General features: G+C 37.6%; 1 protein-coding gene across 1 annotated transcript; it reads right to left on the bottom strand.

Moving 5' to 3' along the window:
* Positions 1 to 19,083: 19,083 nt before the first annotated feature.
* LOC145986380 (glutamate receptor 1-like) lies at positions 19,084 to 20,301 on the bottom strand. The gene has a single exon (XM_083120320.1). The coding sequence runs from the start codon at positions 20,299 to 20,301 to the stop codon at positions 19,084 to 19,086; it is 1,218 nt and encodes a 405-aa protein (XP_082976446.1).
* Between the last annotated feature and the right edge of the window lie 4,833 nt (positions 20,302 to 25,134).

The raw sequence follows: 25,134 nt of genomic DNA, 5'->3' as shown, positions 1-25,134 counted from the left end.
GGCACATTTAGATTTACGGGATGTAGGGATAGGGCCCCATACATTCTCGATCGCACCCATTTTAGACGTGATGTGATGTGATCAGTGCCACGCTCCGGCCGCCTTTACCCCCAAGGTTGCCCCCAGGTACCCATTGATTTGAAGCTGGGTGAGCCCCAGACCCGCTTTATGCGGGGACAAGGCCAGAAAATTCCGACCTTAGATCACCCAGGCCGGGAAGCGAACACGGGTTTCCCGCGTAGAAATAAGACGCAATACCGACTAGATCACCGTGTAATTTTCATTAGAGCACGACTTTTTTATTAGTTTTTGAATGCATTTGAGGAGTGTTTTTCTTATTTTTAATAGGAAATGTGCTGGGCCATTAAAGAATGTCTCTTCCATCATAAGCATAAGAAATAAATTTTCTTTGAAATACTTAATTCTAATGAATTAAGAAAAGTGTTAAAATTTGAGAAGGGTAGGATGCACCTCGTCTAACCCCTGTTCAATTTTCACTTTCAGGTGTCTGACGTTCTCCCTCGCCGTATTTGTGGAAGCTAGGCCAAGAATCTAATGCGAAATGCGACGCAACACATTGAAACCGAAATAAATTCGTTTGGAGTAAAATTGCGGTAACTGAAAACGGGGTTCGTCAGTATTAAAGTAGACGCAGTGGGTTCCAAAACTGGGAAGGGGAAGGTGCCAAAACTGGTGGGGGGGCAAGGACAGTTTACTTTCCCTTGGTCCAGTGCCGGCGATTAGGGGTGCCAGGGGGAGCAGTTGCCCCCCACTTGTTACCACTTTTGCCCCCGCACTCTGCTAAACCTTATCTACAAAGGGAAATATACTGTCTTGCTCCCCCCAGTTTGGGCACCTTGCCCCCCCGGTTTTGGAACCCAATCGCCTCCACTGCCTTTTTTCGCAAAAGTAGTGGGATTTACAATACAACCAGTGCCCGAAAGTATGAACCCCCCTCCAGCAGATTTGCTTATACTTAAAACAAGCTTAACATGCCTACATGAGCTTTTTGCTCAAGTGTGGAATCTTGTATAATTCAAGATTTTTGTAAAAAAGCCCTCATGGATTTCATGAGAAAGTATGAACCCCCTCAGATTGATTTGTTTATACTCACAGAAGGCACTTCTGAGAGATTGTTGTCCATAAATTTGTCAAAAATATGCCCCTCTTGAGGCCATACTTAAAACTAGGCCACACACACACACACACACACACACACACACACACACACACACACACACACACACACACACACATACACACACACACACATACACATATTTACTTCTGGTTTAAGTTCAATCGGATACCAGCTTCAATTCTTCTAGAACTGCTCTGTGATTCTCTCATTTCTTACATCATAAACATATGATTTTTCACCTATGAGAATGACAGTACAAATGGTGTTCTCAGGTAATGCCTCATGGAATTCACAGATAATTTTAATGTTTGTTCTATCATTTACCACAACTTGTTTTCTTTTTGAAGTGTTAATCACAAACATGGGTCTCTGTGCCTTGAATTCATCTGGTGTGTAATACATATCCGTATTGCCTGTAGTGACCCTCTTGAAGGAAGAAAAAGCTTCATATAATTTGAGAAAATCATCCTTGGACATGTCTAAATTGTAATTTTCTCTAGGAAAGACCTCATTTCTGCCATTTTTAAGATATATGTTCTTGATGTTGCAGTTATCAAATTTACTTGAATTTTTTTCCTGATTATTGTGTCTTCCAGTCTGAAACAGAACCACCACAAAATCAGGCATGTCGTATTGAATACTGGAGAATGAATTTGTGGCATCAAATTCATAATATGTACCAGATGCGGGCTTCTGTACAGATTGATATGTGTAAAATTGCAGAGGAACCTGTGGATTTTTTATGATATCTGCTTTGTATTTAAGAGCATAACTGGCCTCATACTCAACAACAGGGATTCTTAGCTCCATAGTCTGAATAATGCATTTGCCTGCATCAGGTAGGGTATTAGGCAGAGCTTCTCCTGTAGGGTTTAATGTACTGTACCTCATCAAAGCATTATTATCATTGGCAGCTCTTCTAAATGTGATTCTTAAACCACCCTTCCACATAATATCTTTGTAATCCGAGAAGAATCCTGGCAACAGGCGCATGGGGAACAGCACAGTGTGGTTTTTAGATAATATTTTCTCACCAGCTTCAAATCCACCTATTTGGTAGTAAGAAGCCTCGGTTTTGGATAATTTTAGTGTGGCCAAAGCCGTGGAGGTAATGCCGGGATAATCTATTCTGTTTATAACAACGCCATGCTTTCTGATCTCAATTTCAGAGAACAGATGCGGCACAAAATTGTCTACCAATCTTATATTAGAATTTGCCGGGTAATCTGTTCCATCGAGCTTTACGACATCAAATTTGATGTATAGATCTGCTCTGTGGGGGTGTATAAAGCCATCCCCTACATCAAGATCCACCTCTATTTCTGTGTTGGGTTGATTTAAATTTGCAAATGTCCTCCTGTTTGGGGGGAATGATTGTAGCTCATAACTCTCAATATTTTCCATTGTATGTATTTTTATTTAAATGTTAATCTCTATGATAGCAGTTGTTGTGGCTCCAGCAAAATCAACTAATTCTTCTTTTTCATTAGTGACCATCAATTCAATATTATCTATTCTATTATGGCACACAGGAAAATATAATGTTGGGGATGGATTGTAGATGATGGGCTCCATAAATTCAGAATTAGGTTTGAATGTTGCAATGATGCCAGTTTGTTTGTGAGAGCCTATGCCATTTGATTTGGTGATCATACCCTCTGCCACATTACAGTGAATATTCAGAGTCTCTATGGCTAAGAATTTAGGTATATTCATAGCAGTGTGTTTGATGCCTGCTTCAAGTTTTGTGTTGTTCTCAAAGCCTAGCAGCTCTCCTATAGTACCCAGTTCCACTGTTTCTGTGGCAGATACAATCTCTACTCTGTGAGTGACAGAATTTTGACTTAACACTATACCTCTGGGTAATTGAGCATTTAGAGTGGATAGATTGTATTGCCCTGGAGTGATGACAATTTTTTCATCACCAACTGCAATTTTGTTGTTGTGGTGTGTAATATTAGGGATCAAGTACATGCCATAAAATGCTCTGAGAGCTATTGTTTTGGGATACACTATATCATCATGCAATTTGAGTTTCAATATTGAATTTTGGCTGGTGAGATGGAATACCCCCATGATGTTTCAGGTACCACAAGGCTTTTTGAAAATTTTCAATTGATGGTTTATTTATTTGAGACATGTATCTAAGAACAGATAAACACAAATGTCCGCAATTAACATCTTTGAAGTTTTGAACACGGGCATTATTGTAATAAAGATTAGCTGATTTTAGATATTTTATTAAATTTTCAGGTGGAACACCTCCAAATGAATCAAACACAAATGCCTCATCTTTTAAATATTTAAGATAACAAATCCAGTGACTGCCCTGATTTTTGTACTTATCCAAATTAACAATGCCACACTCTTTGTTGAGTGGTTGCTCTGGTAGAGAATCGGACATGTACACACCTCTAAAATGTTTGATGCCCAGTGGCTTGATTAAAGCTTCAATATCTTGGTTTGTAAGCGGCTCTTGTTTTTTTTAAACTTATTCATGGCTCTCTTAACACCTTTGCCTTTTTTCTCCATGGCAAGGTTATGGCGCCTCTGCTCATCTAATTCTGCCCTATTTTTCTTGGCATCTATTACTGTTTTTGCTATGGCGGCTGATCCCCCGGCCAAGCTCCCAACTGCCCCGAGAGCAGCTAAGATGGCAGGGATGGTAAATATGAAACCCCCCACATGTGATTTTTTTCTTGATTGCTGTAATTTTTTTAATTGGGGGGTACTAAGTAACAATTTCATACCATGTCCCTTTGCAAGACAAGAATTTTTTTTCTTGCGCTGTTTTTTGGTCAAAAGACTGTCAATAGTTTTAAGAGATTTAAGACCTGCATAAGGTACTTGATACATAACACCCTTGGCCTTCATTGTAGGTTTATTATATACATGTTCACAACCCCCACCCCAGTTTTTGTTTGGTGCTCATAGCTATGGTGGTTCCCAATGCTGCTATTTTTTCACTTAAAGAAGCATCTTTGCTTACAAATCTAGCAAATGCAGCCTCTTCTAATTTCTTGTCTGCAACATGTCTCTTGTCAAGATCAGAATGTGTGTTGTATGCTATGTCATGGTCTCTACAAGCAGCATCTAGGGGATTAACACCAGGATCACCTCTGTTTAATCTATGATCCAGTTTTGTGCCTGGACCACAATATTGATAGCCTGGAATGTGTAGTTCAAATGGCAGCTTGTTTATAATGTCATTAACCAACCCCCGACCCTCAGAGATATTCCAAAATTTAGGTGGTAGAGTATTAATAATTTTTATGAGATATCCAATCCCCTTAGGGTCATTCACTATAAAATTAGACAATTTTGTGCTTATCATGTCCATAATTCCAACCTTTTCATTGTAAAAATTGTGGTTCCCAGCATTTTCCTCCCCAGCTATCACCAATAACCTATCTACAAGTTTCCTGACATCATCAACCCACACAAATTCTTTAGGCAGGGTGTTGTATTGTTTGATTCCACTGCCAGTCTTGATTTGTGACCATATGGGCTTGATTAAATTATTGTATTTTGCCCCACTGCTAGACTTCACTCTTTTTTGTGTGGGATCATTGTTCTGGTAAAGAGCATCTGATTTTATTAATATTTCTTTGTAATCCTCATAATCTTGATCTGTATAGCTGCCAGGCCTTTTCCTAGTCATCAGTTCCCATAATCCAGGTGTGCCGGTGTACTTAACAAAAGCACCTTTTTCTCCGAGACGAGATTCTGAATAAACAATTATATCATCTCCCATAAATGTTACTCTGAAATTGCCAATTCTATGAATGATGCTGCCATCAAGCTCTGTGTCAGCATATAAGCCAAACACTTCATCTTTGTTGTCTTTAGGTGTGGTTAAATATTTTTGTGCAAGAAGACCCAATTCAATAGGATCCTGACTAGCCTCAATTCTTCTAGGAGCAACAGGACTAGGTGTATGAATACTGGAAAGTGGGGTGAATGGATAATCTAATATGTTCCTGGCAGCTACAGGTACAAGCTCCGTGATCAAATCTTGATTTTGCTCTGTAACAGTTTTGATATTCTTACCTAAATTATTAATAGCATCAATTACAGGCTGTTCTGTTTGTTTGTGTTTTTCATATATTCCCCGGTTCTGTGATTTCCATCCCTTAAATCTTTTTACAAGATAATCTCTTAACTTAAGATCATCGATAATTGGCCTTTTCATGTTTATTTATTTATGTCTCAACGTCTAGAAAATCGTTGATTTTATTTCTGTATTTTCCAGTGTTAGGTGTTCTTGTCATATCAATTGTGACAAACCCATAACTGTCCTGATTCCAGCACTTGCTGCAAAACTTGGAAAAATCATTGTAGCTCAAGTCCCCACCTACATATTCATCATGTATGTGTTTGAGGTTGGTATGATCTTGATGAAACACACATATAAAATTGCTGTTGTCTCGGATCAGCTGCTTCGGTATTTTTGAAAAAGTCTGTGCCAGGTAGAAGCAATCAATGTTTTTGTGCCGGCCCTGTGTAAAGAAATTTCTAACCTTGTTTTGATTATCCAGTATAATGTCATCAAACACAACAACAGAATTATCGAGACATTCATGAAGTGGCTTAACATCTGGTTCAAAAGTGGCTATATCCAATCCATCATATAGCTTCATCAGCTGCTGATATTTTAATTGTTCCAAGCTCTTAGAGAAGACATACAAGTGCCTGTTTTTCCAGTCTAACCAGTTGGGTGCTAATAAAAAATTATCAACCATTAGTGTAGTTTTACCACAAGCAGATGGCCCAACAATAAGACACCTAATATTATCAGGCAGCAAGTTGCCATTTCTTTTATTCTGCTGTTCAGGTTCTGGCAGCCTCTTTATAACATCCCAGGTGCTCATATTATCACTTTGTCTGCATCGATCCAGCTGTTTTCCGGATGACCCAGCCATTTGACAAATAACTTGTTGCCTTTTCTGCGGATAATTTTTTCTATGAGATATGTGTCAGGCTGTTTAGTTTTGCTGAGCTCTTGTTCATAGAACCTGCCTTTGAGAATTTCTCCTCGGTGATCCTTTATTATATATGTGTTAAGGGTCCCGGGTTTAACTTGAACCACTGTAAATAATTCGGTGCTCCAGTTTCTTGTAAAACCTCTCTTGAATAAGTGCTTATATTTACTGATTCTTACTTGATCACCCACTCTGTATTTGGCCCTTCTTGTTGTTGGCTGGTATCTAGGATAATAAACAGTGCTGATCAATTTTTGCTCATCAGATGAAGTTACTTCAGAGGGTTTCATGTTGATTGTGGAATGGACCGAGTTGTTATATTTATGTAGAAGTTCTGGGAGAATATTAATCCATTTATAATTACCTTGCAGTGTAAATTGTTTATACATAAGATTTTTTAAGGTTCTGTTGAATCTCTCTACAATTGAGGCCTTGAGGTCACTGTAACTCGAGTAATGTTTTATTGCCTGGCTTTTAATAAATTGTTGGAACACTGAATTATAAAATTCTTTGCCATTATCTGTTTGCAAATAGCGCGGGGATCTTCCACTCTGATTGATGATTGTCCTGATGGCTTCTGTAACACATGTTCCAGTCTTGGATTTGAGTGGCACAGCCCAGGCAAATTTTGAAAATGTGTCTATTACAGTGAGTAGATACTTGTAGCCCTTGTTGATTTTGTCTAAGTTTTTCAACTGCCCACTTGACAACTCAATCAAGTCGCTCTGCCATAAATCATCTATGCCCTTTGTGACTACTGGCAGTCTCTTAAAATTATGTCGGGCTTGTCTGTGTAATTCATCAACAATAATTTGTCTAGACATAATATGTAAACAAGAATATTGCAACTATGGGGTGTTCAGCAGCTGAAACTGCAGGATTTTCTAAATATAATTTGTCCCCTATTTGTATTTTAAATTCCAGAGAGCCATCATCTTCAGCATAAGATGTTTCTAATGTATTGGGGTCTGTAAAATCCTCTAACTCTACACTGGTGATTTTTACTTTGTTATCAGCATTTGTTATTGATAAGGTAGGGTAGTGGTGCGCCTGTGGTTGAAGCCAATATTTGATCTTGATTGGTCTCAATGTGCCCCCAACAAAAAATTGGTAATAAAACTGTGCAGGGGACAGCATATATATTTTGCCACCCGGTGTAAATGGTGAATCATATTCTTTGTTGGGGATGCTGTACAATTCAAGAATTACTGTATGTTTTGGATTCTCGATTATGCCTGTTATTTCCTTTTCTGCTGTGAGCAATCTGTTTGTTACAGATTCAAGGTGCTCATTGATCGTTCTAACAACATCGTCATGGCCTGGCTTGATCTTTATGTCCACAATAAGTTTCTTGTATTGTTGCACAATCTCTTGAAGCTGGGTGGCAAAAACAGACAGGGCATTTGCTTGATTGGATTCCATGGTCCCTAGCTGTTGCTTGATATTAGCTACAATTTGTTGCAAATTTTCAACAACTGCCAATTTTGAATTTTGAGCAGTAAGATCATGGACCTGTCTTCTGATATCCTCAAACAGGGCATGCAGTTCATTAATATGTTGATTGGTTGGTAGAGTGGCCACTGTCTGAGTGAGTTGTTTGATCTCTGTCTGGATATTCTTGATATCTTCTGATTTCAATATGCGATTCACAGCTCTCTTAATATTTTTAAGTTCCTGTGATGTGGGAAGATTTGATACTGTATTTTGTAAAAATTCAAGTGCCAATTTTACATTGTTTAATTCAGAAGCATCAGCCACATTTTGCATAGCATTTTGGAGCAGGGCTATATCTGCCTGAGAGGGTGTTGATTGTTGTAAAATTTCAAGTTTTGTTTGAATATCATCTATCAAGTGATGAAAATGAGACAGTTCAGATTCAGTGTTGAGGTTTTCAAGCTTTGTGATTTGTTGCTGGACACTTACAAGAGTGTCTACAATCCCAGGCAATCTGGATTCTAGTACATTTGCCAAATCACTTTGCACTGCTGCTATTGTACCTTCAAGATGGGTTATGGAACTTTGAATTTTTCCAAAATCTTCGTATGTTTCAAGTTGCAGCTTAATATTTGCAACACTCCGAGTTATTGCATTCAAAGCATCAGAAGATGGCAAGTTGTTCATAAAATTTTCAAGTGTCTCAATTTTTTCTTTAACCTCGGCTATGGCATTGTTCAGAGGATCCAGATTAGGTATTTGGAGTGATTGAATCTGTTCTTTTAGAGTGGAAATCACTAGATCAAAATCTTCTTGTGACTTTATGCTTTTGACAATTGTTTGGAGCTGTGTCTGGACATTATTTATCTGTTCTTCCAATTGCTGTTTCAATTGCTCAGAGTTGGTGGCCTGGGTCTTAAATTTGGCTTGAAGAGCTGCTACAGCTTCTTCTAAACTTTGAAAATTATCTAATGTTGCCAGATCAGTATATTTCTGAAGCAGCACTTTGAGTTCAGAATCAATTTTAAGAAGAGGGTCCATGCATTGTGATTGTAAATTTGTAATTTCTAATTGAAGACTGGCATTGAGTGTGGTTTGTAAAGCTTGTAAATCACTTCTTAATTTCTTGACTCTGACATCAAGCATCAGAATCTCATCACTGTGATCTTCATGTCTTGTATGGCCAAATATATCATTAGGCATTTTGTTTAGTGGTTATTTATTATTGAATATCTGATTCTTAATTCTATAAAAAAGGGTATAAGCTTGTCATAAGATCCAGGGACCTCAATATATAAGCAGTCACCAGCAGAAACAGTATATACAGTGCCAGAAATCATGTTTGAGTGCTTAATTCTATAAATATTTCTCCCTACTGAAATCTTGACATCACCCTCGGGAGTTGTAATAAATTGCAATTGCCCACCTACAGGTAATTGGTAATGATTTAAATTATTGTTAAATATGTACAATGTTTTGCCCGTTTCATCATCAACTTCTGTAAGTATGCTGTTCAGATGAATAATTAACAAGCCACTCAGTTTAGACAGCATATCAGGAGAGGGTTGTGGTGTTGGCAGGTCCATAATAGCCTGTTTTTTGAACCCAAATAAGTTCATAGGCATGTTTATTTATTTCAAATCATGCTCTGTAATTGGGCATTGATTGCCATTTTTCAAATCACAATGTCCCCAAGGTAAAGTATGTATGCCACATGACAAAATGCATCTCTTATCATCATGTGGGTCCAGAGCCACTTTTCTTACAATATTGCTAGTCAGCAAGTGATCCACACTCTGAATTCTGTATTCTGATGTTCTGATTGAACTCTGGGATTTGATGCAATTTTCATAATCTTCAAATTGGAGATCTTTTTCAACAGTTACTTTGCCAATGCCCTTGGCCTTTTTAGCAACAGCACCACTACATGTTTCAAAGGTGTACATCTTGGCACTTAACCCAGCAAATTTCACAATAACATCACCAAGTGTCTCATCTTTTAACTTGCCAGGCACCTTTTTGTTGTGGTGGTGTTGAATCTTTGTATGTTCACTGGTATCAAAGTATTGAAACAATTCAGGCTGTGACATATCTTGATAAACATCTTCTGTTTGAATATCAAGAATAAAACTATCCGTGTCCATGTACAATAATTTTACACGATCACCATAAAAAGGTTTCAGCACATCATAATACAATGTTAACATATGTAATTTGGATAATTCCAATATCACAGCCCCTACATAAATAGGTTTATCAAATTTGATCTTTGTTTTCATCATATTGAAAAATGCCATATTCTCATCATAAATTCTTCTGTAATTGAAATTGGGCTTTGCAACCAATTTTTTGCTCCAACTGGGGTCAATAATTATTTTAACATCGATATATTTTCTGACATTTTCAATTGTTTTGCCATACACTGAATTAACCAACAATTTAAACAAAGCCTTATGAAATTCGCTCTTTGCAGATGTTCGAAGCTCCGTATTTGTATCAATATATGATTTCAACCATTCTGAGTGCCTGAGCCTCAAGACTTTTCCAACTTTGGTTACTTGAACACCATGTTTCATCAGGAACTGGAGGTTTTTGTAATATGCGACATAACCCTGTTTCGGCTCCAGAGTCATCATGAGCTTCTTCTATTTAGAGCCAAGTGAGCACTGAACCTCGGGAATTGGGGACAGATCAGAAAATTTATTGTGCAAATATTCTGGAATTGTCAGATCAACCTCTAAGATTAAGCCATGGTCACTGTCATCAAAGTCCTGAAGATCTTTAATATTGAAATTTTCAACCCATTCAAGCCCTGCATATGGCAGTTTTTGCATCATAGCGTGACCATAGAGGTTGTTGGCATCTACATACAGTATATAATTTGATGGCCGTGCTGGATCATAATCAGGCATATATTTGTTATTTGCTCTAGCATATCTCTGAGAACATTGCACCATCCCCCCTCTTATACATTTCTCCATAAACAGATACATATCTTGATCGTGGATTAAATTTAATTCCATTTTAGTGTTCAAAAACGTTGCAGCCCATGTTAGGCCCGGGGCACTGTAAAAATACACAGGATCCAGTCCATAATTTTGCATGGAAAATTTTCTGAATGCTTGCAATATATCAGCTAAGAGGGTCCCATCAAGTTTCGAATATGCCTTGTGATAATCACGAAATATCTTGCATTTTAAATCGTTCCACACCAACTGGGCATGGTGATAATCTTCATCACTAATTCCAGATCCTCTGATTCTGCTGTAAAACTCTTCTTGCGGTGGCAGGGAACACTCATCAAATTTAGAAAAATCTGTGACATAGTCATATGGATACACACCCTTCCGCCTAATTAATTGCAGGTCCTGATTTGGAAACGAGGCACGTGTGATTTTCAAGTCATCATCAGGTAATTGACTGGCCAGTGTAGCCAGGCTAGCAGGTAAAAATCTGTGAGAATCAAGAAATCTTAATTGAATAGGAACACCATCAACTTTAATTATCTTGGTAATGGCAATATATTTTTCATCATTTTCAGCTAAAATATTTAAATTCTGCTTGTCAAACCCCTCGTACCTGATCAGATGATGGAAATCATAATTGGATGCATAATGGCAAAATATGGGGATAAATCTTGGTCTCTTGATCTTAATATTACAGCTTTTACACAGGGCCATTAAGAATTTACCATCTGTATGAGAATGGTGATGTACCTTGATATTTGCATCTGAAAATTCACAATCACATACCGGACATTTTTCTGCATTGTTGAAATCTTCAATCTGTTCCTCTGTTAAAGGCAACATAGGCTTTGATTTTAATAAGATGTTAGATGCTATGTCACGGCACTCATTTTCTATTCTTTGTGCAAATTCTTTGACGGCATTTGGTCCCATGTATAAGTGTGGCTCACTAGCTACACCATCCCGCATAACTGTATAACAAAAGGTTGAAGGTTCATGTAACTGGTATGGTGTAGTTGAGGATTCTTCAGGATCTGGATTGCAGAATGCATGAGGTTTGAGGTTCGATTCAAAATCATAGACAATAAATGCTGGGTGTTCCAACAAGGCTTCAAACTTTTTGAATTTGCAATTTTCACTTGGATTGGGCATCACCATATGAACAGGTTTATGATTGCCACAGTATTTCAGATGTTCAATTAACTTGTTTTTGGCAATTTCTGCATTCACTTCCCGAACCCCCTTCACCATTTTTTGACCATCAAATACAGTCAAACATCTTCTGCACAACTTGAATATTGTGTGAGTTTTGTCTAGTTGTGTTCTCACTAAAGCTTGAAGATTATGTATCAGAGTGTAATGGTATGTATCATCCCCTTCAATTAAGAGCAAATCAATCGGAATAGAAGATTCATCATCAAGTGTACTGATTCTGAGAGGTGCTATTAAGCAATTGCCAGTGGAACAAATAAATACATTAATAGATAATTGTTTGCCATTGATGTGCCTGGCCCTTTTTTCAAATTTATCAATATTCTGAACAGACATTGGATATTCCAAACCCTCCATTGCATCGTCAAAAAGATGTTCATGTTGTTTGTAATAAGTTATTCTCTCTGGATTTCTTGAAGCTGGAAACAAAGCAGCTAAAATACACCACAAAAAGCATTTCAGGTCGGCATTTTTTATATTAACCACGGCTTGTTTGTTTTTAATATTGGCAGGTAATGGCAGATAAGTGGAACCTTGTAATGGGCTGAATTCAGAAATATGAACATATAACTTGTGTGAAGAACCGCATAGGCTCCATCCTGACTCTTTTGCTGCAAATTCAGAGTGTTTAATATTCAATTGATTTATCAATCTGCTTATTATTCCGTCTGAATTTGCATTTGAATATACAGGTAGAGTTTCTGTTATGTGGGGCTGTGTAAATTTTGTGCCATTTGGCTTCTTATATTGTACAAACAATTTGAGGGACAGCTTATAAGACCCATTTTGTGCATTTAGAATTGCCTGCAGATCAGAATTTACACTGTTCAAAAAATTCTCAATACCACATCTTGGCTCTGATACAAACCGGTGATCTCTAAGTTGGCCGTTAAAACTGCTATGGATGGGTTCATAGCGTGGCTGCTTTGCTGCTCTGGCATTAAGAGGTGCTTCGTGCTTTCTTTTCAGACCAGATGTGGATGGTTGAGTTGATGATTGTGCAGAGCAAGTATCTTTATGTGTATATGTGAAGTATTGCATGCTGTATTTTCTATTGCATTTGGGGCAAATTATTGTGGGAGTTCTGTATTTGTCCGGGTTACAAATCTTTTGGTGCTTGGCCCAATTGGGGCTGGATATATTCTTATTGCACTGATTGCAATATTTTTGACTTGGCATTTTTGTTGTTGTTTATTATATACAATTTCCTGGGATTCAAATCAAAATTCTATACTGGATCAGTTGGGTTCAGCACTGTGCTTTGTGTGTGTGTATGTATATATGTGTGTGTGTGTATGTGTGTATACACTTAATATTTTTGGCTTTGGTATTTATATACAATTTCTTGGGATTCAATTCAAAACTCTATGCTTAATCAGTTGAGTTCAGTGCAGACAAAAAAACTGCATAGCTCTATGTCAATTAGTTCTTGAGATATTGTATTTAGGAACCACTTTGGCCCCCCTGCCAAAAATTGGCTTTTATTGTATCAGTATATATTGTCTCTATGACCTTACTTAAGTTATTCCAGTGCAGACAAAAAAAACTGCATAGCTCTATGTCAATTAGTTCTTGAGATATTAATTATTTTGTATTTAGGAACCACTTTGGCCCCCCCCCCCTGCCAAAAATTGGCTTTTATTGCATCAGTGTATATTGTCTCTATGACCTTACTTGGGTTATTCCGCCAAATTATATGCTTCAAGTCTCCTATACTTTGGTGGAGCCTGTTCAGGTTCTATCCCCCACTTGTGGGTTCCACTGCCGATCCAGCAATGGTGAAGAATCTGCACTGTGCCCTGGCTTATATAGATTTACAGAGCCAATAGAAACACTGCTTATTTAAACGTAACACATAATGCGATTATATCATAAGCAACCAATCAGAAAACACCACATAATCACATTATGTCATAAGCAATTAATCAATTAATATTGCACAACATGATGCAATAGAACTGGACTGGGAAGTAAATATGTATGGATGTGGGTAGGTGTGGGTGGGTAGGTGTGGGTGGGGGTGGGGGTGTGGGGTGGGGGTGGGTAGGAGTGGGGGTGGGTAGGGGTGGGGGTGGGTGGGGGTGGGTGGGGGTGCATCTTGGCTTAGTTTTAAGTGCTGTGTTCAAAATAAAAATATAGTGGCTGGTAGCTATATCCAAGCCCTATTATAATTTTTGTTTCTCTATTCTGTCACTAATTTTGATCTTAGGATAATTATATTTATGGGGGTGACTTTGCATGGCCCCCAGAGCAACATACTGAAATTTTGAAAAAAATGATTATTTTATTTTTTCAATTTTCACTAGTTTTGATCCTAGGCCAATTATATTCCTGGGGGTGACTCTGCATGTTCCCCAGAGCAACATACTCAAATTTCGAAAAAATCGATAATTTTTTGGATTTTGATTATCTCTGGAACCATAAATCCTAGAGACATGGGGTTTGTTGCTTTGGCCTGGGCATGGCAAGACGCAACTTTTTGATCTCTATAAATTTTTCAAAATATCTTGTTGTTCTCTAGATCTTGAATAGCTTGCCTATTTTTCAAGATATGAGCATGGGGGTTGCATATTTGAAATCTAGAGGCTGTTTAGAAGTTTTGTTAAAAAATCGATAATATTTTGGATTTTGAGATTTTTCAAAAACTATCAGTACTGGAGACTTGAAATTTTGTAGGCATATTCTAGGCATGATTCTCTACATTTTTTGTCTCTATAATTTTCCTGATATATGCAATATTTAAGCTGTAAATACCTAATTTTTATAAATAAAATTTTCTGAAAAATGCAATATTAACAAAATTGTTAATATTTTGAAATCTATACCTGCTAGGGCACTATATCAGTTACTATACTTAAGATATCATACAATATCAAGAGGGGCATATTTTTGACAAATTTATGGACAACAATCTCTCAGAAGTGCCTTCTGTGAGTATAAACAAATCAATCTGAGGGGGTTCATACTTTCTCATGAAATCCATGAGGGCTTTTTTACAAAAATCTTGAATTATACAAGATTCCACACTTGAGCAAAAAGCTCATGTAGGCATGTTAAGCTTGTTTTAAGTATAAGCAAATCTGCTGGAGGGGGGTTCATACTTTCGGGCACTGGTTGTATTGTAAATCCCACTACTCGCAAAAGTTGCAAAAAGTGTGCCCCCCCCCCCCGAAATCGCCTCCATGAGTAGACGGAATGTTTGTGAGTCAGTGGCGTGCCAAATGGAGGGTTGGTGGGTGTTATAACCCCCTTTTTGGTTCAGTATTCCTAAGAAAGAACGTCAAAGGCAGGAAAAAGTGACAATGTCGGTCTGACTACTGCGGTGAGTTGTGATGTATTTAAAAAGCGCTTCCCATTGCGTGCAATCATGGCCTTTCAGCTGACTTGAAAGTTTCCCATGGAAAATGTTCTCCTCTGCTCTGAAATTTCCAATTATGCAGTGTTATGAAGTGCCTACTCTAAAATAGTAATTCTCCAATGCCCATAATGTAACTTCATTTAAGTTTGTTATGTATGCCCGACCCTGTGGCCGAGCGGTTAGCACATCGCGCTGCGACGCCAAGGGTCCCGGGTTCGAATCCTGGTCGGGCTTGGTTGTTTGTGAATGTCCATTCATCAATTTCATCCTTTCATCACTCATCCTCATCTTCGCAAATTAGCCAAGAGGCACAAAACGCGAAGTAAAATAAACTAAATCAAAAAAAAAAAAAATTGTTATGTACATTTTAGAATTTAAAAAAAATCTAACCTAATTAATTAAATTTATATTATTTTTTTATATTATGATTAATTGTTTAGATGATAATACTGCATGCATAAATAAGCGGATTCACTTCTCAAGTCTGGGAACATTTCCACATGTGAAGATGTAAAATGAGCTTAGAGATTTTAAAACGTATCATGATTCTAAGCTCATTTTGTTGTTGGTACTGTATACATATTCTATGTAAACTAAATATGCGGTCAAACAAACAGAATATAAGCAAAGCAATGTGAGGTCAATAGCATACACGTAAATAGGTCAATGAACAGTGCCGTAAAAACCTCGGTGAAAGCGACCTAGCTCCCCCAGTGGCGCAACCACAGGGGGCATTGTCCCCAACAGTAGCGGCTTCTGCCTATTCGCACATTCGCACGTGCACACCCAAATAAATCTGTAATGCAAATCATTATTATTATACTTATTTATTGAACTATATCTCCTTCGAAACATCAAGTGTTCCCACGCCGCTCCACCAAGAGAGATGGTGGAGAAGTCTGCGATCCGTGATATCAACCCGCGTAGACCAGGTCGCGATCGGGGCAGGAACACAATGGTAGTTTCGCTCGCTATGACGCTGTTGCAGCAGTAGAGTAGAATACGCTGATTGGGTGTTTTGGCTTGGGCGCCGTGTGAGGGGAGGTTGCATCATTTGGGAAGGCTGTGAACGCAGCGATCTGTGTGCGAGCGAATGTAGTGTTGCAAACCCATTCCATTGAAGATCGTGTGACGCAGTCGATGCAACCCATACATCATCGCAACTTGAGGGATTCTTTTTATGAAAGGGAAATTTCGATGGTATATTGTCCCGAGCATAACAGGGGAAGAAAAGGTGGAGAGGGGGGGAGGGCAACTGAAACCAAAACGGGTGTTTTAAGCTTGCCTTTGCTTCGTGCATCTTGGTCAAAATAAACGGCCTCTGTGGCGCAGTAGCCGAAATATCAACCCGCGGAGGGAGCGTGCATCAAATAGTCAGCTGCTTTGCATTGTGTGGCTGTTACTGACTTACAAAATTATTTAACGCTGTCAAAAGGTCGTTCCTGTTTTAGTGCAAAGTGTTTGATTTCATGATGAATAGGTAAACTGTACATAGCGAAAGCAGACTTAACGTTATTGCATTTTTGGAGGGAAGTTAGCTACAAAGCCTGTAGCAACTGCAGTAATATATGGATACGGCGGAAGAGAAAAAAAATTCTGAAGTACGATTACGAAGCAGGGCAGTGTGAACTTAGTGAGTACTGTTATTTGCTTTAACATTTATAATTCTCTTGATTTCGCTTGATTTGCTTGGTTTGATCAGTCTGTCATTAGATTAGAAATAAACAACAGCTAGATAGATTGCAACTGATTTCCTCGATGTGGTAGTTGGATCGGCTTCTTTGGTGTACGCCAATGTTATTATTCTCCTTGTTCATTAATATCCGCAGAGCCGGGGAGAAAGTTTTTACAAAATATTTTGCAAATCGACAATAGTATTGATATTATAGATCGGAATTTCTATGTTTTGAGTGATTTTGTCAGGTTATCGAATCCTGAATTACATACTGCACAATAACATCCCTCTTCTCGTGATTGGCTGGATAATTTCCGAAATATTTGAAAATTGTAAAAAAATTCGTGTTAAAAAAAATCATGAAATACGTATAACTCTGTCATAACCCCATTTTCAGTGAAAGTAGTCAAAACTTGGGTTGCCAATATATTAAGCTTCATTATGTACGCAAAAAAGGGTGTGAGTATTTCACAGGGGTGGTATAACACTTCTGGACGATAGACTGAAGTGCACACCCATAGAGCCAGACCACGAGCCGCAACTGCCCCCCCCCCCCCCCAACCTTCGATGGGAGTTACTTCTAGGGGGCAAGGGGGGCAAACATTGACGGCCAAAGGCACCTGCAGGGGGTGCACAGAGGAGCAATTGTCCCCTTCGATTTCAAATCTTATGCATATTAAAACACATTTCGCAAAATTTTCTTACTCGCTTCGCTCGCAAATGCTGCTTATCACGGCATAATCAGTTTCAGAGCCGTAGCTAGGGGGCGGCGGACGTGGGTAATGGATGCCGAGCGATCTTAATGAAAATAGTTGAAAAAGAAGGAATGTCATGGCGTTCAATTAAAGTATTTGTGCCCTATTAAATCAATATTGTTTTCAATTGCAAAACTCGGATCTAAACATTTTCTTGCTCGGTTTGCTCGCAATGTGATTGTTTTCTATAATGTATTTAAATATGAGGTGTTGTATATATGTATTGAATAAACTTTGAATACGTACACAATTAATGTTAGCATGTTGTATATGTATTTTCTTATTTTATGTCGCTCCATGTGGCATATGTGTTAAAGATATGCTGTAACTGAAAGATATACATGTTATATGTACAAAAACAATTATCTTCGGAATGCATTTATCATTCATTTCCTGCCATTCAAAAATACAGTTTGTGACCTTGCTTTCCATTATTAGTTAATGTGAAATTGACTGTTGAAATTAAAAAAAAAAAAAACGTTTGTTCCAAACAAATGCTTTAGTACCGACTTCTACTCCCTCTTTGCGTAATTTATGAGGATAAAAACGTCTATGATACTACTACTACCACCACTAGTAATAATAATAATAATGCTCTTATTATTGTTATTATTGTTATTGTTATTATTATTATTGTTGTTGTTGTTGTTGGTACGTTTATCCTGTTACTTGCCCTTCAGACAAAAATTCGGCGTTGCGCCTCTGCCCCCACCCCCATCCACCGTTCTATCTTAAATGCTGGCGCTGAATTTACTATCGTTGCTATTTTCTTGAATCTTGATTGTTCAATATGTGTTAAATGTACGTACAATCATTAGTTTTTTGTGATGTAAAATGCACTCCTTTTCAATAAACATTAACAATAAACAACATTATAAGCACCGTTTTGTAATAAATGCAAAATTGTAATAATAATAGCTAAAACATACTATGGTTAGGGTAATGTCATGGGAGAAGGAGAACGGAACAAAATAATAACACGTACTTGGGCCTCCAATGTTTTATTTGCGGCACTTTCAATGAATCTACTTAAACTGATATTCTCAGAACATCGCTGCTGCCAACTTAAGATCGACTAGAAAATTTGACATAGTGAGAAAATATGAGGCATTCAAATTTTTTAAATGTATTATTCAGGAACTACCTTTTCTTCAAGTTACAAAACTCTTATAAAAAGTCCTTCTGAAGTACGTGATGATCATACTTGCAAATAATATTATAAATAAGAATTGTCTTTTCTTTAGTTGCTAAAATTTCGTTGTATGCACGTTTCTCAAGAACAACAATATATTCTGTGGCTATGAGGACAATTTTTAAATATTTAAGAATGGTTGTATTTGCTTTAAATATAAACCACTGATTCTTACCTACGTACAACTTTAAATATGTACAACATATTCTACCTATAAAAATCTTAAGCATAATGATTATGCAAGTAAAAATAAGACATTTACACATCCAGAAAATTCTTCACGTTTCACCTAAGTAACAGATATGTGAGTTACATGACTCCAACTGATTTTCCATTCTTGTACTTTCACTCACATTTCTTCTCTGTTCTTAATTTAAATCTTCAAGGATTAATGTTCTTTGCTTACTCAGTTTCTTCCTAGATTTATAAGTTTCTAAGAAAAACATCATGCAGGATAGTCCCATTCCAGTCCCCAAAATAACAAAAACCCCGGCCAAATTATTCAGCTGAATCGGCGTCGGTTCTAAGTGGTCCTCTATATTGTAAGACAGAGGTAACTTCAGCTTCTTAGGTGTGAATTGGTTAGCTACTGCTTTCTCCAATAATCCTATTATCCCAGCTTCCTTCAAACCTGTTATCACTTTGTCGAATTTATTGGCTAGAGGAGACATCTTCTCGAGAATAAAACTGTTATAACTTGATATAGCAAGTTCCTTCATCAGATAAAGTGAATTTAATGTTCGTTCGCTCAAGTAATCAGCAGCACAGATATGCCCAGAAGGTAACTTCTCAGCAAGTATTGCTATTTTCCCATCGAAGGAAAGCCTGTCAAGTTCTTCATGGTCGTCGGATAGATAAAATCTGTCCTTTATAACCATCAAAACGGTGGTCACGGCATTGGCAAAGTGCTCGACCCAGTTCAGGTCGTCGATACCCCATAATAAGTTGGAATCAGCAAATTGTTTGACAGTTTCTATGGGATTCTCAAATTTTGGAACTGTAAGTGAGGCGATTAGATTAGTTCCATAGGCGGAGACCATCAAGGAACATGTGAAAGAAAACCCTGTTTGTATCCATCTTAGAAAGGTATGGGTTGATAGCTGAGGAGGTAAATTCACCAGCATTCCAATCATGTAAAGTAAGGAATAGCTATAGTTTTGGAATAAATTTGTTAACTGACCATGAGAAATACGTTTATGAACTAGAGATAGTGTATACATTGCAAAGGACCCGAAGAAACAGAACATCAAAATAGGGTACCACATGGAGTTCTCAAATGTACGGAAGACTCTCCATATCGATGACTTCAGTTTTGGTTTCGGTGTAAGAAACGTGATTCCTGTTTCCAAGTAACTAACGCTAAATTCTGCCCTCTTGTAAAATTCGAACGTTTTATACACCCCTGGTAAGGCAAAATTGTACTTGCCCTTAATTATCGACCCAATGAAACCTGTCACAGTTCCATTCTCAAGAATTCCTCCGAATCCAGCCTTAACTATCTCTAGGTTAATAGTAAAATTGTACTTGCGAGAAATCTCATGTACAATCCTCAAATCTAAACCTTCGATTGCATCATTGCTTAGCATTATTGTATAAGGGATATATTCCATGAGGCACGATATCACCGATATTCCTTTAAGGTTTTCGAATTTGTCACGGTATAGGTTAGTTTTTGTAACGAAAGTATTCAGTTCCCACTTGTCGATAGTGTAGAGATCTGCTGGTCTTAAATAATCACCAACATCGAACGTTACAATTTCGTACGTTGATTCGTTGCTGGATGGTTTTGTGAATACAGTCTGGGGAAAGAATTTGAGAAACCTTCTGTCTACATTCAGCACACTATCAGTATCTTTGGATACAACGAAAAATCGCCTGTTAGGTCTTTGTATGGATATTTTGGCGATTGAATGAAATTGGCCTAAAAGTTTTGAGACGTTGCTGGAGGCAATTATGAAGTTCCTGCACCTCAGATTAAGCGATTGTAGAATAAATTCATGTGTTCGTGAACCAGATAGCGAGGTCATAATAATTACTGGTATATTTAATTGCAATTTGCACGATGGTCTGAATACAAAGGGAACAACATCTGTGTCCTGAATCACAACTAAACACCTGTCTTCGCAAAAGTATCTACTTGTGACATGCTGAAGCAGACCCAAAAGATTTCCATTCTGATCGACTACGCTCACTGATGGGAGAACTAGTTGTGTAGACGATGCAACATGGGTCATGATCAAAAGCATTGTAGTTGTCAACATTATTGAATGTCTTGTCCTGAAATAAGTAAATAGATAAAATATTTCAAAATAAAGAAAACGAGTAAAGCTAGAATAAATTAGTCAGAACGTTTTCTACAATTATTCCATGAGGCTACCAACTCACACCTCGTCATTCGACTACTCATAGGTGTCGCTAGTTTCCAATTATTGGTTGTTTGGGGGGAGGGGGGAGAGTCAATCATGTGTGCGGATTTCTCTTGAACGGGTTGGGGGGAGTAAACCTATTTTTTTTTGTTAGCATTTGTTCAATATAATTTTCATTGATTTCATAAACATAATAATAACACACCTACAAACCTTTCATGTAATGTCGCTTTTCTAGGAGAGGAAGAGGATGAAATATGATCATTTGTGTGTGTGTGTGTGTTATATAAATTAAACAAGAGCTACCTTGAAACACACTGGTGTCGTTCAAAGTTAAAAATAGTTTTGAATAGAAACAAGTACAAACTAATTTCATAAGGATATGTAAGGACACATATTCCTGAATACTGTGACACTTGTTACGTGCCGATCTCTAAAAATAGCAGGTAGAATGTAATAAATCAAATAAGCATAATGAATTTGATATACACCAGAAAATAGTTGCAAAAGTTACTAGATTGAAAGCAGGAAGTATCTTTCCTTCAAACAGGACATATTTTGACGTACCTTTTAAAGGTTCCATGAAATTTCTGATAATTTTTAAATGTCCTCAGAAAGCTACCAATTATCATCAAACATTTTGAAGTTAATATCTGCTGAGTCAGTCTTGCTGAAAATTTTGCTTCTACTGGCGACTTCGGCTGATCAAAGATGAGTCAATAGGTGAACAGCAGATTTTTCATGAGCATTCTTATTATCGCCTGAGTTGATCCTTACCCAGTTCCGTTGCCATCTGATATGTACGGCTGAGAAGAATTTGAATGAACAGTTTTTGAACCTACGGTTTCAGGGCACTTCGATAACTTATTACCCGGAAGATAGGGAAAAAAAGGTGTCTTTTCATTACGAGATTATTTGTTGTCATGAGAACAGATCTTGAGTTAGTATAGTCCTATCTCTTTTCCAATTTTTCTACTGCAGCCTGAACCTGAAAATATCCCGATTTTTATGTTACCACATTTGTCTTTTTTGCTATAAGATCAATGTTGATACGGATCATTAATTTAGCAAATTAATATGATAACTGTCTATATTATATTAATGGTTAAAAAGTATATTTAACAACTCCTAATATTGATTAGTTTGATCGTATGAGAGAAAATGCTGACATAAATTTTGAAGTTTATGAAGAATTTTAAACCACATTTGGTTCAGAAACTTCCTCTTCTATTAAAATGAAAATTTTCCATATTATATGACAGTTTATTTCAGTGTAAAGGACTGTAGCCTGATGCAATGTCTTGCCAAAACCTCGCGGTTACACAGTTTGTGGATTGCTTACTCACACAGATTACCAGAGATGGTTGAAAAGAAAATCAGTTATTCATGAGCGTTAATCACAAACAAATGCCAGCAGAAGGGGAGAGAAACCGAAACTTTTCTTCGAAGAACCTAAGAATTTCGGAATGGCTAAAATTTGTAACAGAAATTGGTGACATAGTAAAAGACGGAGAATTCCAACTCGTCTGCCTCCTTCGAAATACCTCTCCGAAAATCTGAAAAAATGTTTAAAGCCACTATTGAGACTAAATTATAGTAGTAGGGAAAACCATCACTACTATAATTCAGACTAATTTACATATACCAATTGTTGACAATCAGCAAATGTGTCTGTTTTGATTTATGTGTTAAGCCGCACAGAAAAATGCTTCTCCCCTCGCCCTCCGTCTCTAAATTATTGAAGGGGGACGCTTCCCTTTTGTCTCCCGCTAACAACACCCGTGCAACCACTTCGTTACTATTAAATGTATGCAATTTTATTTCTTTATAAGTTCTATGAGTAATTTAATTACCCCCTGTTGCTACATGACATTGGGAAGGTTTCCTGAATTGCTTTTTGATTAAAAACACTTTGTAGTATATGAATGGTGTCGGGAAAAATGCGCCCGGGAAAATTGCGCTCTCGCAATAAAAGTGGGAAAAATGCGCCCTCCCAAGAGTAACCACAATGAAAAGTGGGAAAAATGCGCCCAGCACACACAACCTTCACCAACATTATAATATGTTGATTAAAACAACCTTTACGCAGCTTCCCCTCACACTTAACACAGGCTTGGGACTGTCAGGAAAGATAATTTTGTTTTTAAAGTACAGTAAAAATATTCATTTTTCTGGCGTGGTTAGAAGCTGGAGATGATGTCCGTTGTCATAATTTTTTTTTAAATTTTACTTTTGTAATTTTTATTTACTATGTTATAATTTTTATTTTATTTCATTAAAGTTTTTATTTACATTTGTATTTCCATTTCTTGTGACCTCCGTTGACGATCTTTTACTCCATTTTTTGGGTGTACGCCAGACTTCTCAGGCACTTGGTAAGGTCCTTGGGTGTTGATTGATTGAATTAAAATTTGTGGGTGCGTCGGCACTTAAGGCCATTTCGCACCCTTCTATGTATACGGGGAAATGTCACCTTATCTAAAATTCTGACTGAAAATTTAAAAAAGGGGTGTAGATAGCCCCTTGGAAAAAACTAAAAGTGCAAGGTTGTAAAGAGACCTGCACGAGACAAACACGACACATTAGAAAGTCAGAACAAACAAACTAAAAACCTCCTTACAGACGGTGGAAGAGTCCAGCTCTTCGCAAAAAACTAAAAACATTTGTTAAAATACTGCTGTCATCACCCAAGAGGGATGACAAACAGCCAGAAAGGTTAAAAGTCTGCCGGAGGTAAGCAAGATCGACACATCCAACGAGAATGTGTCGAATGCTGAAAAAAACATTGCAAACACGACACAACGGAGGGTCCAGTCCTTGGAGCAGGTGACCGTGCGTTAGACGGCTGTGTCCTAGACGCATGCGGGTAAGAATAATTTCGGGGTGTGCTTGTTTTGTACGTACAGTATGTAAAATTTTGCTAATCTGTTCATCCAGTTTTATGTACGTTCGTTTCCTCTTCGTTCCTTCCAAACCGATGCTAGCCCTGTCATATTTGTATCCGCTGTTCCGCTTCCTGCTTCAGCGTCTTCAGAAGGGTGTAGAAGTTGGGATGAAGTCGAACTTTCTCTTGCAGCTTATTGTTCCACCCTTCGACAGCATTGTTCGTGCGGTGCTTTGCATCTCCACAGTGCCACACATCAACTGGTAGATTTGGATTTTGCAGCCATTGTTGCACAAAGTAGTCAAGAAACGCTGTCAGTTTCTCCTGCTGACTGGTCATATGTGGTGGGCGCATTTTTCCCACTTTCTAATGTGGTTACTCTTGGGAGGGCGCATTTTTCCCACTTTTATTGCGAGAGCGCATTTTTCCCGGGCGCATTTTTCCCTGATTCATATGAATTGCACATTTGAACAACTCATTTCATTTTTAAAAATGTTATGTTTCATTTACCCCCATCTACTGAAATTATAACTTATACAAATACCAGCACTTTCACAAAAGTTATTTTTGGGTTATATAAAGAGATAAAAATGAAGGTTTCTTGATATTAATCACCAAGGGAAAATGAAAGAATAGAAATGAGGAAAATAAATATATGTACGTGAATTTTGCATTGCAAGAGCATATCTAAAATACTGTAATATAATTTTATTGGGAGAGGATAATTACATAACATAATACGTTTTAGTCATGTTTCTGCGTGTTCGATAATTGTGATTCAGAAACAGCTCGAACAAAGAAGGTACAGTAAACGTTAGGTGACTAAGTAGACTATTAAAACTCTTCTAATCAGTTAATTAAGTGGCGACTTTACTGGAAAACCGTCAAATTATAAAAGCAAAAATTTGGGTGCATTTAAATTTACTTTGATTTCCAAGCACACGTAAACGTAGCAAGATACAAATACAAATCGAATTTCTTAACATGATTCAGACTATTCTGGGGCTTCCAAAATTCCGTTTAAACCTTCTGTGATCTAGGTTTCCAATTTCATCCATAAACTTTAATTGGATCTGTATGACGTGCAGTCCAAACAGCGTTCCCAACAACTGGTTTTAAAGGAAAAATGTCTGCTTTATGTGTAGAAATGCACTATGCACGCGTACCGT

This window comes from Lepisma saccharinum, chromosome 1, assembly GCF_977018435.1.
Source record: "Lepisma saccharinum chromosome 1, izLepSacc3.1, whole genome shotgun sequence".
Classification (NCBI taxonomy): Eukaryota; Metazoa; Arthropoda; class Insecta; order Zygentoma; family Lepismatidae; genus Lepisma; species Lepisma saccharinum.
This window is presented reverse-complemented; position numbering and strand designations above follow the sequence as displayed.